The sequence below is a fragment of the Saccostrea echinata genome, unplaced genomic scaffold (assembly GCF_033153115.1).
Source record: "Saccostrea echinata isolate AGI-Se365-2 ecotype Australia unplaced genomic scaffold, CSIRO_AGI_Sech_v1 ptg000012l, whole genome shotgun sequence".
In the NCBI taxonomy this organism is placed as follows: Eukaryota; Metazoa; Mollusca; class Bivalvia; order Ostreida; family Ostreidae; genus Saccostrea; species Saccostrea echinata.
In genome coordinates, this window is record NW_026889761.1 from 23093621 (window position 1) to 23108474 (window position 14854).

The following is a 14854-nucleotide window of genomic DNA, read 5'->3' on the forward strand; positions in this document are numbered from 1 at the left end:
GAGTAAAGTGAAAGTGAAACAAGTCGGCACTAGTTTGGAGGAGAACCAGTCAGTAATGGCGTCAAAATTAAATCCTCCGTCCGACTTCGCTCCTGGAAAGAAGAAAGGTACGTTAAACTTGTACTATATTGCATGCTTTACAGAAAGCAGAAGAAAAAATAAACCAGTTTAAGCTTAAATGATACTCGATTACTACTAAATCATGGAGTTTGGAAATAATTTTGCACATTTCTGTCATGATCGAACATGTTGCTTTTTTAACTCGAATGTCCTCACATTGTTTACTATGTCAACGCGCAAAATAACTTATGTTAGATAATGTTATTCATTTGGGAAATTGATTTTTGATTGCGTATACGTATACACGTAATTTGAACACCAATTTCTTTTTACCTTGCTTAATTAATTGCTAAATATTCATCTTGCAAACTTTATCTGAACATACCGGAGAAAAGAACTTTTGTCATCTAGTTTTCATTTCTATAAGATACAGATTAAAACATGACTCACATTAGAGACATAAAACAGAGACATATAAATATAGGGGAGATTCACAACTGTTCAAAATCTCACAATTTCTTTTACACCCTTTTGTTATTTTTACTTTTCAAATCTTGCACCATTTAATTCACATAAATCATTAAAATTAACAGGGATAACAAAGTAGAACCTTTTTATTCATGTGAAAAAACTATTTAGAATGTTGTATTTTTGTAAGTTTCTCTATTTAATATGGTATCTGGTGGTCATGTTTCAATTACATGTTCAACCCACGCAGTTACGACCCAAGTGGTTTCATCCCTCTTATGTATAATGTATAGTCCTCTGAGTGTTTGTGCTAATTAAGTCAAGCTTGGGTACACATTGCCACTTCAAGGTATCAAGGGTAAATTAAAATAGAATATGCATTATAGGAATGCATTTTGACTTCGAGAAATCAAGGATTTCGAGAGTTTTGAAGTTCTAAACTGAGAGTAACGGTTAATTTGCTTACTAGTTATATAGGAGAAAAAATCAGGACCGAAGACTTAGTTCGAGAGATCTTTGAGTGTCGCAGTTAAAGCCATCAAGAAAACCTGTTTGGTAAAATAAAAGTTTTCCTTTGCAGACAAAAAATTTAATAGAAGAATTTTTAATTATCCACTAAGTGTTTAATATCAATCTTTCTGATTTTGAATGAAACAACTCAGGTTGAACATGTATTTGGGTCTAACTAATCGAGTCGAACATGTAATCAGACGTAACAACCCGCATTCATAAGGCAAAAAAAAAAAATAGTCTTGTTTCCTGCTACCCCATTTTTTTGCACCCGACCCTAAAGTGTTTTTTAGTTTTGGAAGAAAAAAAATTAGGAATTTCCGGTATTTCATCGTTTTGTCGCCGTAATCGGTTTCGGTGTTAACACAAAACAAGCATTTCATGAAATTCTTGTTTTAAAATATGGATTTTCATAAAATACCCTTGAGTTGTGCATAAAAAAGGCATGAAATTTAATTTTAAAAGACAATATTGACCTGTGACATGTTTAATTTGATCTTGTATTAGTTCATATCCAAAAAATGCCTCAGAAAAAAATAAAATGAAAAAATAAAATAAAATAATTTTCCTACCTACCTACCCTATTTTTTTCAAGCTGGTAGCAGGAAACAAGACTTTTATTTTTTTCCTAAGTATAACAACAAATGAGAAATCAGAAATACCAACAGGAGACCTGTGGTTGGCCTATCTCTGAGATTTTGCCAACTTCCAAATGTTGACTGCTCTAGTTTGCTTTTTATAATCGATATAAAGTATCAAAACTTAAAAAATCATACACCCATATATGATAAAATTAATATTAATTTAACTTTAGATCGAAATGAACAACCAATAAAGAGTAATTGCTGGGACTGTCAAATTTTTAGTAAATAAACGCTAATGGCAGAGTTATGAATCTCTGTTATTTATATCTCTGCACAGAGATAGATTAATTCTCAAGATATATTTTCCATTTAAAATCAGCACAAATAATTAACTTTTTGTGAAATTGAGAAAGAAAATAGGATACATTCTGGATTAATAAAATGGAAAATGCTACTATTAAACTCTATCAATTGATTTGAAAATCGAGAGAGAGAGAGAGAGAGCATCATATTCTCATCGTTAGACTTGGTGATTGTTACAGTATATAGTATATGATTTTGGTTACAGAGGTATATGCAGACACTGAGAAGGTAGATTTACTGCCACCATCAGCTTTTGAGACACACACTGTGGATGCAGCTTGGAAGGAGCTTGCTCGAGCTACTAATGAAGTTATGCAGCTTAAACTTGAAAACCAGAAACTAAGGTAAAACCTTCACAATTTATTGTTTAGACCATTTTCACACTCTTATACATTCTTTTCATTGTCATTATCAATATTTTTCAGGGAGAGGAAACCTTTACCACAGTTTATTCCACAATATGTAAGTTTTAATACATTGTACTGTATTATGACTTTATTTATATGAATTACAACTGAACCAAAGAGTAGTGTTTTATGCAACTTTTTAATCTGTTGAAAGTTAAGTAAACTTACAGAGGTTACACATCAATGTGATACAGAAAATATACTAGCATAAAAAAACTACTACAAGATGTGGAAAAAACGGCCATGTAGAAGAAATAATCATTTATTTATTATTTTCAAACAGGAAACCAGATTTAAAGATGATATTTCCAAAGATGAAGAAAGAAAATATATAGATGAAATAATCAAACAGAGCAGTGAAATATCAGACTTAAAGAAAGAAATCCAGGCTCTAAAATCTAAACAGAAGGAGGAACTGCTAGAAATGGAGAAGCAACACACCTACAGAGAAAGGGAACATGTTCAGAGGTGTGCCGAATTATCGGCCGAAGTGAAGGTACAGGAGGAAAGATACGACACAGAAATCGGTAAACTAAGCTACGATCATCAGCGACAGATAGAAGAACTGGAAGGTATCATTCAAGGATTGAGGGATGAGCTGTCCTTGACCTTGTCAAGGGGAAAGTCAAGGTCAGAAGAGCTGGAAGGTCAGTTAAGGGAGACACATGAAAAGTTATCCAGGAGAGTGGAGGAGTTGGAGGCAGAACTCAGGTAAGGGTTACAAATCCCCAAATCAAATGCACCCGATAGATTCACTTCTTATTTGTGTTTGAAAAGTATTGCAATAAACATGTATATTAGTATGTATTTATCTGACAGATCCAAAAACCAGACATTAGAGAACCAAACAAGGCAAGTTATACAGCTGAAGAATTACATAGGAGAATCTGAATCTGTACCTAGACCTGTAGAAATCTGGAGGAAAGAAAAAGAGACACTGGAAAATCGACTCAAGGTCTGTGGCTAGTCAACTGTTACATCAAAATTATGTGTCACTTTTTTATAGATATGCATTATACAGAGGCATTCTGAAGAATTGTGATTGTGTGAATGGAATTAATTTTTAATGTATCAGTTGATTAAATTTGAGTCAGAGTTATGTAAAATGAGTTTATTTCAAGTGATTTTACTGATTTCAGATTTGTGAGATAGACAAGGAGAATTGTCAGTCTAATTTACAGTTGTTGAACATTAGGTTGAACTCAATGAAAGAAATAATGAATCTACAGGAGGCTGAGCTATCAAGGGTAAAGCTTTTATTATTTGTATTAATATCACTGAACCATGTAAAATATTGAGGTATATGTCAGTGATTTTACCAACACCCCCTCCTTCAGTAGATATGGGTGCTGTGAATGGGAAAAACATATGTCTCTTGTTTGATCATTACCTATTATTTATTTTCCAGGCCAACAAAGAAAAACATGATAAAACAAAACAAGACAGCTTACTTCTTACCAGGTGTGTGTCACATTCTTAAGGGAAGAGTTTTCTCCCTTTTAATCACATTTATAACTTTAATGATTTAAAGAGTCACTATATTTTACTAATTAATAATCCAAACTTCTTGCAGATGGAGAGAAAAAGTTTATGAACTACTTGTTCAACAGAAATCAGCATCCATTGTCCAGAAAAAGGATGACCAGAACTGGCAGGAAAAGGTCTGATATTGATAAAGTCAGTGGAAAAAGTCATGTGATGTTACGAATATTATTTTACACACATATTTCTTACAAATCAAAATGTACTCTGTAGGACTTAATTTTTTCCACAGGAAAAAGAAAAAATAAGAAAACAGATTGTCAGTATATTTAGAAGCACCTTGAGTTTTGGCAATCAAAGTATAAATAATGACTTTTTTTAATGTGTCTGTGTTTTAGGTGTCAGATGTGCAGAATCAGCTCACCTCTGCTAAAAACCAGATAGTGGTCCTAAGTCACTCACTGGCAGACAAACAGGCACAGCTGGACATTGAGAAAAACAACAACAAAGTAAGGATCTACACAAATCTAATAAATCTGATTAGAAAAGAGACAAGAGAATGACTTGTCTTTCAAAAAAGAAGAAAAAATGAAGATTTAGGAAACTTTATAAATTAAAACTTTTTGGAATAAAATTAATATCTGATTTGCCCTGCTTTATTTCATTTAAGTTCAGAATGTATTGTGTTGAGTGTTTAAGGAAAATCTAGATAAAATCAAAAATAAAACAAAAAAAATTGCGTTTGTTATAAAAATTAGGTAAAGAAAAAATAGATATAGAATGATTTTCTGTCAGTGATCAGATAATACTTTATGCTGAAAACTATGCATTATATAACTATTACAAAATAACAATGGATAAAATTAGATGTTCTTGGTAACAGAAATTACAGGAGGAGGTGTATCAAGCCCAGCAGATGGCGCTGAGTCTGGACGATAGACTACAGGAAAACGCAGAGACAGTGGACCAGCTACATCATTTCTCGCACAGGTAGGAAAGTTGTACACACATTGTCAAAGGGGTAGGAAAGCTGTACACACTCTGTCACAGAGCTAGGAAAGCATACAAAACACTGTACACGCTCTCACCGAGGTAGGAAAGCTTTTTAAAAGACTATACACAGTCTTAAGAGGTATGAAGACATCTAAAACACTACACACACAGAGGTATACAAATATTCAAAACACTGCATACACTAACAGAGGTATGGAAGCATTTATCGCAAATCTTGCTTGAAAGTATACACTACAACTGTAATAGTGATGCATTGAGTGTCGACACTTTTCAGTCTGACTGAAACACAATTAAATCTGACTGACATACCATTGCAAAATCCAACAAAGAATCTGATTGGTGCATTTTTTATAGGTCTGCCCACATTCTCAAATGTATTGCTGAAAATGGAATGTTTCCAAAAAAGATAGATAATGAGCAAAAGAGCCAAAGTATTTTTCTTTTGGTGAGTAAGTGCACTGTAGGAAAGCCGATGACCGTAATATAGTTTACGGTCATCAAAACATGTCGGCTGAGATGATCGGTTGAAAATTTTCGACGGCGATTATAAACATTATTCAATAAAACTGAATAATTTAAGGTATTGGTTAAACGAACATCGATGTTATCTCCACACCAGTAGATGTTGTTTACCCAAACAAAAGAAAATGAAATGATAAAAGGCCTTCGAAATTTTGCAGTATGATGACCGTAACAAACACATTCCAGCGAGAAGATGATGACCGTAAAACAGTTATATAGATGACCGTAATCTTTGTACAAAATTCATGTTAGATGTTTTATATCTTATTTAACATCAATTCTACATGTTCTATAAGTATTATTTAGAGAACGAGATGGGTTCTGTATCGTAGATACAAATTTTGGGGTGGACGAGTGCGTAGCACGAGTCTCCACCCCCAAATTTGTATCTACGATACAGAACCTGTCGAGTTCTCTAAATGATTTGTGACACGATCAATCAAAGAAAAATAGCTCCGCCCACTTTATAACTGTGCAGCATCCAAACTTCCGTCAGAGTTCTGTAGATGAGGCCTCGATGGGGAGTATACATCCGCAGTATATATATTTCCACGGAAAACGTAAGATTCGGTCAGATCAGTTTTGACAATTAAATGGGGTAGTTGAATCGAGTGATAGTCAGTCTTAATGGATAAGGTGGAGGATTTAACAGTAGTTGTTGTGGTTTGTTGTACATGGAGATTGATCATAATATATTTCAGGGATCTTAAAATCCTGGTTTAACTAGATTTACAAAAACAGGATATACAGAAAACTCTTCGATGAACTTTGATGCCACAGATTTTTATTTTGTAATTGAATTGCGACATTAAAAACGTAGTGAAAGAGACGTGCGGTTGTCGTCAGCGATAAGGATTTAAGATGAAATTTTTAATTGAACGAGTTTGCACGAGGAGAGTGGTATTTTCCATTATTGTGAATTTTCCTTTCAATCGAAATTACGTGTAGATTCTGTGTGGAATACGTTTTTAAAAGTGATTGAGAATTTTTGACATTTTTCATTCCCAGGGAAATATTTCTCCAAAATTTATGATAGAAAAACTTCAGCGTTTACAAACTTGTACGTGCTTTTTAATAAATTGAATCAGATTTATTTTTAGACCGTGCTGTATTTTAGATACAGAATAGTTGGCTAATAGAATACGGTATACAGTGCTAATACAGAACGGAAAGTAGCTCAACCCACCATACACCCGTTCTGTATTGCTAATACAGAAGAGTAAACTTCAAAGAAAAACACAGCTGTCGTGTCACAACACCCCTGTAAACAACTCTGATGTGATCGGCAACACTTGAAGAAAATATCGTAAAGAATAAGTTAAAGCAGTTTTGTATGTGCTGGAGTATAACCAACTGTACATGTAAATAATGCTAGAAAAGATTTAATTCGGGCAAATATCACCCAGATTAAATTTGTAAAATAATTTCTGTGCAAATGTTACGGATCAAATCGACAATGCTCCAAACATCGAATTTTCATGCTTTGAGATAGTTTAGATTATTATCATCTATCAACATTGAAGGTCATTCTTAGAGGTATGAACTAAACATTTTAAAATTAAAACTGTATACATTAGCATCAAAACAACTTTTAATTGGAAACTTTGACAACTGCGAGGCGATCGTCAACGACATGTATCGTTTATTAAGCGATCGTATAACTGGGAAATAGCGTGAAAAAAAAAAAATCAGAGTAAATTCTGTTTAGGAAGTGTTATTTCGATGTATAATATATTATTAAATTCAAACAAGGCAGTCGGTCATTGTGATATATCGTTTTTAACCATTAAAATTGACCTACATAAATATCAGAAATTAAACTTAACTATGTTAATCAAGGAGATACTACGGAAAACGAACTGGAGGGCTCGCAAAGTTTTACCTCAAAGTTATAGCAGTTATAATATCTCATATAATATATTTCAACAGAATAGAATTTATTTGCAGGCACACAGTATCGTTTTTTTTTTTTTTTCAAAAAAAGGGGGGGGGGGGGGGTAAAATGTAAAATTACCTTAGAAAGTTTGACAAGCAAAATAAGTTATATTTAGAGTACGAGTTTCTTACTGTATCGGAGATACAGGGCGGGGCTTAAGGCGAGAGCGATAGCTCGAGCCGGGCCCCGCCCTGTATCTCCGATACAGTAGGAAACGAGTATTCTAAATGACTTGTGACATGACCTTTCTTATGACCTCGCTAATTTACATGTGTATTTGGGTATATATCTCTCAACTAATCAGATGATTTTGCAGAAAGTCGATTTAGTACCCCAGTTTTAGCAATCGCAACTGAAATGTCGAGTGAGGTGGATGTGCAGGTATCTATCAATTGATTTAATTATAATTAGGAGATGCATTATATAATGTGTTTTCCCAAAATTTAATTTATATTTGATTGCGTAGGTTTTTTCCTTTCTATTTCGCTCTTGCTCACTTTTTTTTAAAATCTAAGCTACAAATTTAGTGCAAAACATTTTGGTACATAAGAATCATAAATGGGAATGTATTTGAAGCAAAAATGTTTCGGGGAGGTTGTATTCTGAGAGAAAGTCCGACAATGTCATCGACCGGTCGTCATACATGTGTATACAAAATTCTTGGCTCCAAATTGAAATAAACAGATGTAAGAAAGGGGACATATTACCTTCATGTTAGAAACAAAATGTAGAGGCACCAAAGGCAGATCCAGCACTCACTCGCGCGCGTCGGTATCCCCCCCCCCCTTTCGAGATTTTTTTTTTCTTGTTTGGCTTTCGTAAATTATGTTTGCTAAATCAAACTTGTATATTACACTTTTAATTTATAAACACGAAACGATCACGCACATATAGTGTCAGGCCTGATTATGAATCTACCCCCCCCCCACGAAACCCCCGATTTTCCAGTTTGGACATTTTTTTTTTCGAAGAAAACCATTTGTGTACTGCCCCGACTCCCTCCTTTCTAAAATTTTTGAATCCGCCACTGGTAACTTTACGTTGTAAAATTCTATTCTTAATTCATCTCAAATTTTGAATAAATACTAACAGCGCTATCATGCGATTTGATTGATTCTTATGTCTATATCATTTAAGATACGGATTCAGTTATCCGTCATCGCTAGAAATAAACCGTACTGTATCGTTGATATTTTGCAGATACAGAACAGTTTCTGCTTATTTGCATAAGAAACGCCCACTAAAAGTATTCTGTATCGCAGTTATTGTACGGCTGACTTCAAAGGAAAACTCGCCGGGTCATGTCACAAGAAAGGAAAATTGTCCAAATTTGAAAAATCCTTTATTGAATGTGTGTGTGTTGGGGGTGGGGGTGGGGGAGTTTGGTTTCTTCTTTCACAATCAAATTTTATTCACAAAGTACCAGAGTATCACTATTTAACTATACTGCCAAAAAAGGGGGGAGGGCAACCAACCTTTCAATAAACATTTCAACTGTTACAGTAAAAAGTTATGTTTAAAAAAGTGGAAGGAAGCAGCCTCACTAACCCCCCCCCCCCCAACCAACCCCCAACCCCCCCGTCACATTTTGTGATATCCCGATGAGTTGTACAACTCAGAGGCAATAAAGATTTGAATTGAATTGAGTTTAATAGAGTTAGCTATCATTATTTGAAGGAGTTGGAATATGGCCTTTCTGACATATTTTATTTCTTAAATAAAATTTGTAACAGGACGACTTTTGTAAGAAAGCAATAAAACATGTCAAAAAGGACACATACCTATCATTTCCCCTAAATTTTCCATATCCCGTAAATAAAAAATATAAATACTACAATAATAACAATTTTCAGTAAAATGATAACACTTGTAATTTTAGTTTAATTGATAGATATCCCAACTCCTGTAATTGTTATTTTTATAGTATAGTGTATTAATTTTTTTTTATTTACTGAAAATTTGGGTAAAATTTATAGGTATGCCAACTCTTGTGATTGAACAGCCATTCCCTAGACAATAAAACCTGTTTTTCTATAATCCTAAAATTCGGTCCTTCCAATACTTTTTGTTAGTATCTGATTCATTTTAATCGAGTGCCAATAGACAATTATTAGCAAGAGTTCTGGATTTTTGATTTTGCTGTCTTAAAATGTAGACATAATTATCCAAGCAGAAGATTAGAAAATCTGTCAACCCCCCCCTTCTTAAAAATCAAATGTTCGGTGCCCTGTTCTGTTTCGACAGACTTTCAGCCCATGTAAATCGGTAAACTCTTACTATATTTCATTAAACTGTTAAGGGTATTTAATGAATTTCAAATTGCACGATCGCATGTTTATCATATTTTGACACGTGTACACTTCAAATCTTTATTTTGACGCTTTCTGTTTGATATTACGATCATCATAAATTTACGGTCATCCCTCTTCACGGAATAAACTTCGATTACGGTCATCTTAATATTTTGTTACGGTCATCATTCTCAAAAACTTTGAGGTCGTACTTCAGCTTTATTTCCTTAAGTTCAAGTAAGCTATAATAACCAATAGCAAGTTTTCATTAGCGTACATTCAATTTTCAGCGGAATTTACACAGACATGCTATCAAATGTTTGATATCTTGAAAGAAAAATTCTTACCGGTCAGCTCGGCCGACATGTTTTGATGACCGTAAACTATATTACGGTCATCGGTTTTCCTACAGTGAAGTGGGACAATGCAATACCTTATTGAATGATTGTGATTGTGAGTGTTGGTAAACTTCAAAATGGTTCAAATAAAATCTGTGCCAGGACTGGCAGGAGTTGACTTCATACATCTGTACATGTACCCCGGGGCATATTTCTGCGATTGAAAAACACAGCCATTTTTCCCCCGTTTTCTTCTTCAGTACATCATTAAAATTAAATGTACTTAGATTCAGTGAATACATTTTTTTTAAATATGCAAGTACATGTATATATGATAATTATTTTTTATTATGAATATATAAATAATATTCACTGTTACAATAAAAATTGCACTGAAAAAACACAAGGATTTCAAATTTTCTGGTCGCTTGTTTATTGCCATGACGATCATTAAAATGGGTATGCAGTAGCACACACGTTTGAAACATGATATTTTTGACAGTACTGTTCAGTTGTGGCAATAAAACAGTAATTTTTTGAATATTTCCCATCTTTCACGTGTGTTTTACCAGCTATGAATACCGTATAACGGGTATTTTCTGCGGTTGTCCAATTTTTGTGGAATTTTGCGGATAGGACAAATCCGCAAAAATTACAATCGCAAAATATTTTTTTCAATATTTCTTCAGATATATATTTTATTATTTTTATACATGCAAGTATAATAAGTGGTGCATATGTCACAGGATTCTCATTAACGCAAGAACCTGCCTACTGGACGCAGCAAAATTATTTGGGACGCAAGTTCTTAAAAACGATGCGTCCGCAGATGTCCTCGTTAGCGAGAAAATTCGGGTGTCATCGAAATTCGAAGATTTTAGATGTCAGGATTTGTCCAAAACATATTGAATCAAAACGTTCATGTAAATAATATCAATTTAATAAGTTTATACAAAAACATCTTTTCTTGTATCTGTTTATTTTATACGGATATACATGTACTTGTAAATGATTAAAAGAGATTTCACAATTACTAGTCCAAACTCCGATAGCTGCAAACAACACATAGTAGCTTTTCTTTCTTTCTTTAACACTTTTTTTCAATCTTGTGTTTTATCTTGAGACCATAATTACTGCTTGTATACACAATGTGGCTTGATTGTCTCGTGCATTTCACACAATGCAGATGGACTGACAAGATTAGTTACGCCTCAATGCACATGGCACCCGTGATTGTATACGGTCAACTTTAGGTTACTTGATTATGTAACTGTTTGTTTGAGCTTAAAATATAAACACCAGGTTAATTTTGATGGCAATTAACTAAAAGTGAATTTTTAGAATATGGCTTGGATGCATTAATTATCTATATATTTAAATATTTTAATAGATCGCATAAAACGCTTGTTACAATGTAGAATAAAGATTTTTTATTTTGTTTGCGTGGACTGATACGGCAATAATTCATTTCAATTGGGACTCGACATAAATTTACAAAGACTAACCAAAAGATAGTAGTTTAATTAAGCTTAATAGCTCAATATCAGTTGTCATGCACCTTTGATCAATATGTCTCAATGTATTTATAAAACGTAAACATGACAGCTATCTGATAATTCCTAGAGTTTGGTGATCATACCCAGTAAATAATTTTTTGCGGTATAATGCAACCGCAGAAATTGAAAATGCAGAAATTAATTTGCTATCTTTTAGGGGTTAAATCGCAAAAATTTCCAACCGCAGAAAATACCCGTTATACGGTATATACTAGACTAGTATTTTTTTTCAATAACAAGTGCTCCGGTATCAGCTGGGTATGCTAAGTACAATAATACCTGAGTTTTCAATTTGCTTGGGTTTGCCTACCCAATGTAAATAGTTCACGTTTACTCACTAGGGACTAAAACATAAAGAAAAAGACTTTTAGTGCGCCGAAAAGTCGCACAGACTATTTAATTTAACGAACACTGAAAATTGAAAATGCCGTCAATTTATTGCAGAGGCAATCGGCAGATACATGCAGGATGAAACAGTTTTTGTCATTGAACAATATACATGTACCGTATGTGAAAGGAATATCACATGCTGAAATAAGATTTTACGAGTTGTTTCCTTTTTATTTAGTTCAAAAAGTCAACATCAGTTTTCGACCATCAAACATGGCTATTGGCCAGGCCGTTGGACGCTTTCCAACTATATGTAGGCAAAGGATATCACACAAGAGTGGTTAGGTCCTAATAAACCAATTAAAATGCATGTTTTATAAAATGTAACCTGTGATTCAAATTGTTCAATTGTCAAATCCAATAGTGTCATCACTCAATGCAACGCTATTTCGGTCGAAGTGTATCCTTTCAAGTTAAATTTGCGATAAAACACTGTACACTCACAGAGGTATGAAAAAATTTAAAACACTGTACACGCTTTAAATAGACACTTTTCATTATGCACCTGGGTTTAAACACATATGAATTTGGCAGTGAATATACATTTACTTGTAGAACAGAAGATCAAAAGCATAATTTAAGAGTACTCTCTATTGACCTAAAGTTATCTCTCTTTGTCTGCATAGCCAGCATTTTCCTTTTTTAAGTGCTAAGCGCAGCGCAAAGCGCTTTCTGTCATCTTAAATCTACTTCCGTTTGCGATCCAGCGCCACTAACCAAGTTAGATAACTTCACTGGGTTTTCTAAAAATATGCAACTGGAAATCCCCGACTCTCTTTCGGCTATTTTAGTGTAATACTGAGTTACGTGCAGTTGTAATAATAGGAGTCAATTAGTAAGGTAAAGATATGCATGTACATTGTACGAAAATCCACTGTTACATGTAGTAGATAAGGGCGGTTCTTGTCATGCTTATCTCTAAACATTGTAGTTCATTTAAAATCGTGTAGGCATTCATCACTTGTGTACCATGTAGCTAACAATTGCTGTATCTATGGCACAAATACTTAATTGAAAACAGTTTATTATATGTCATGTACATGTAATGTAGTGATTGAATGAGTACATATTTTAAAACTCAGATGGGATTTTAACAAGTATTTAAAACTCAAACTGGAATTGGGTTATTTAGTAGAAAATTTCGCATAAAATTTATTTACAATGTACTTACATATGTACGTTCTATATAATTTATATCCATATAAACTATTATTTCTTCTTCTAGACCCGTATTTCAGACAATGTAACTAAAAACAAGTCTTCTTATTATCACCCTTGCACCATGCAGAGAGTTATCAAGGAAATGGATTTTCGCATCTCAGTATCAATTAGTAACAGACTGGAATGCTGTAGTCTATACTTGTAATATGGGTAAAAAACATGATGTAAATAATTCGCAAGGAAAGGCAGTTTGCGGCTGTACTTACATGTAGGGCACGTGGTGGCTGTGTTTTCAACGAATCACTCAAATAGGAAAACTAATTTTTCGGTATATTGTGCTTTAAAATTGTGTGTGCAGTGCGCAAGATATTGCGAAAAATGCAAAAACCTTAATTAAACGTTCTTAGCAATGGACAGGAAAGCGCGGATGAAATGTTAAGCAAACAGTGTAATACTTGCATTAGGAAACTAGGAAGAAATAGTTTATGTAAAGATGTGCGCGTGTTTGCCGTTTTGACTGCTAAGCAACTTAATAAGGACTTCATAAAAACAGAATAAAACAATGTTGTATACCTTCATGAAGATTTATTAATACTTGAGATTGATATACTGTATTTTCTATTTGGGCTGTTGAATTATTTATCATGGAAATATCAGAAAAATTACGGGCAATTATTTTCAGTATTCCTTTTCAACTATCACAACAGTGCTGTGGATATTTTTTTCCTCTAAACACGTTTTGCGTGGTAGTTAAAATCATACATAAACAAGTAAAGAATGGTGTAAAGCATCAAACGTCCTTAAAAAAATATTGAGGCATTTTAAAGTATTTCAACAATAGTCCAAAATACTTTTGGGGGTTTAAAGACATATCTTTAATCCGAAGAAGAAAAGTATAAAATTTTAATTTTAAAAAAGTAATATTTACAAATCAGATATACATATTGTGAGACCAACAGAAAAGACAAATTTTTGTTGCAAATACATTATATTATAATTTATAAATCATGTATATGATTATCAGAGATAAAAGGATAGCACCGAATGTTTTATCATCAAATGAAGAAGACAAATATAATATCTTTATACTCCAAATGTATATTTACCAATTATCTCTGACAAAAGGATGTTAACTCTACGGGTGCTCATTTCATTGACATAGAGTTTTGTCAAAAGCGCGATGAATGTATAATACACAGCTGTAGCATATTCAAAACAAAATGTAATATATACATGTAGTCTAAGCATTATTTATCATTAATAAATACTGGACACTCATAGCGATTGTGTAAATATCTAACATACTCCATTAATGTATTTCTTGTAAAATCCTTTCAATAAAACATACATGTATATTTATAAATCGCTTATGAATATGAAAAAAGAGATATACTAGTAAAAAGAATTTAGTGAGAATACTAGTATTCGATATTTTTGAGATGTTTTATTCGTATGTTATCAATTAGGAAATATTTATCGACGCAATAAACAAATAGCATCTTTATTTTCCGAGTGCAGTTTCTAAAATTAAAGCACAGTAACTAACAGCCAATCTTCAATTTGAAACACTCATAAACACGGAATGAATTTATTATTAAAAATTATCACCAGAACATTTTAGCTGTCGATGTTGCACATAAATGAGAGAAATTTCAGCGATCATATTTTCAATTGTTCAAAATTATTTAGAAATATACATTTTCCAGCAAATGTATAGCTACATTTATAGTCTAAATTTGGTCGAAAAACTCGTCGACCATCCCCCTTTAATA

General features: G+C 33.2%; 1 protein-coding gene across 1 annotated transcript in view; it reads left to right on the plus strand.

The window, feature by feature from the left end:
- Positions 1-52: 52 nt before the first annotated feature.
- The window catches only part of LOC133185564 (coiled-coil alpha-helical rod protein 1-like), a 31507-nt gene continuing 16705 nt past the window's right edge, over positions 53-14854 (plus strand). The window contains exons 1-10 of the mRNA XM_061320858.1: positions 53-107; positions 2191-2329; positions 2411-2447; positions 2676-3103; positions 3212-3347; positions 3532-3639; positions 3801-3853; positions 3966-4053; positions 4273-4383; positions 4758-4864. Coding sequence (XP_061176842.1) covers positions 56-107; positions 2191-2329; positions 2411-2447; positions 2676-3103; positions 3212-3347; positions 3532-3639; positions 3801-3853; positions 3966-4053; positions 4273-4383; positions 4758-4864 — 1259 coding nt within the window. The 5' untranslated portion in view covers positions 53-55. The remainder of the gene's footprint in view (positions 108-2190; positions 2330-2410; positions 2448-2675; positions 3104-3211; positions 3348-3531; positions 3640-3800; positions 3854-3965; positions 4054-4272; positions 4384-4757; positions 4865-14854) is intronic.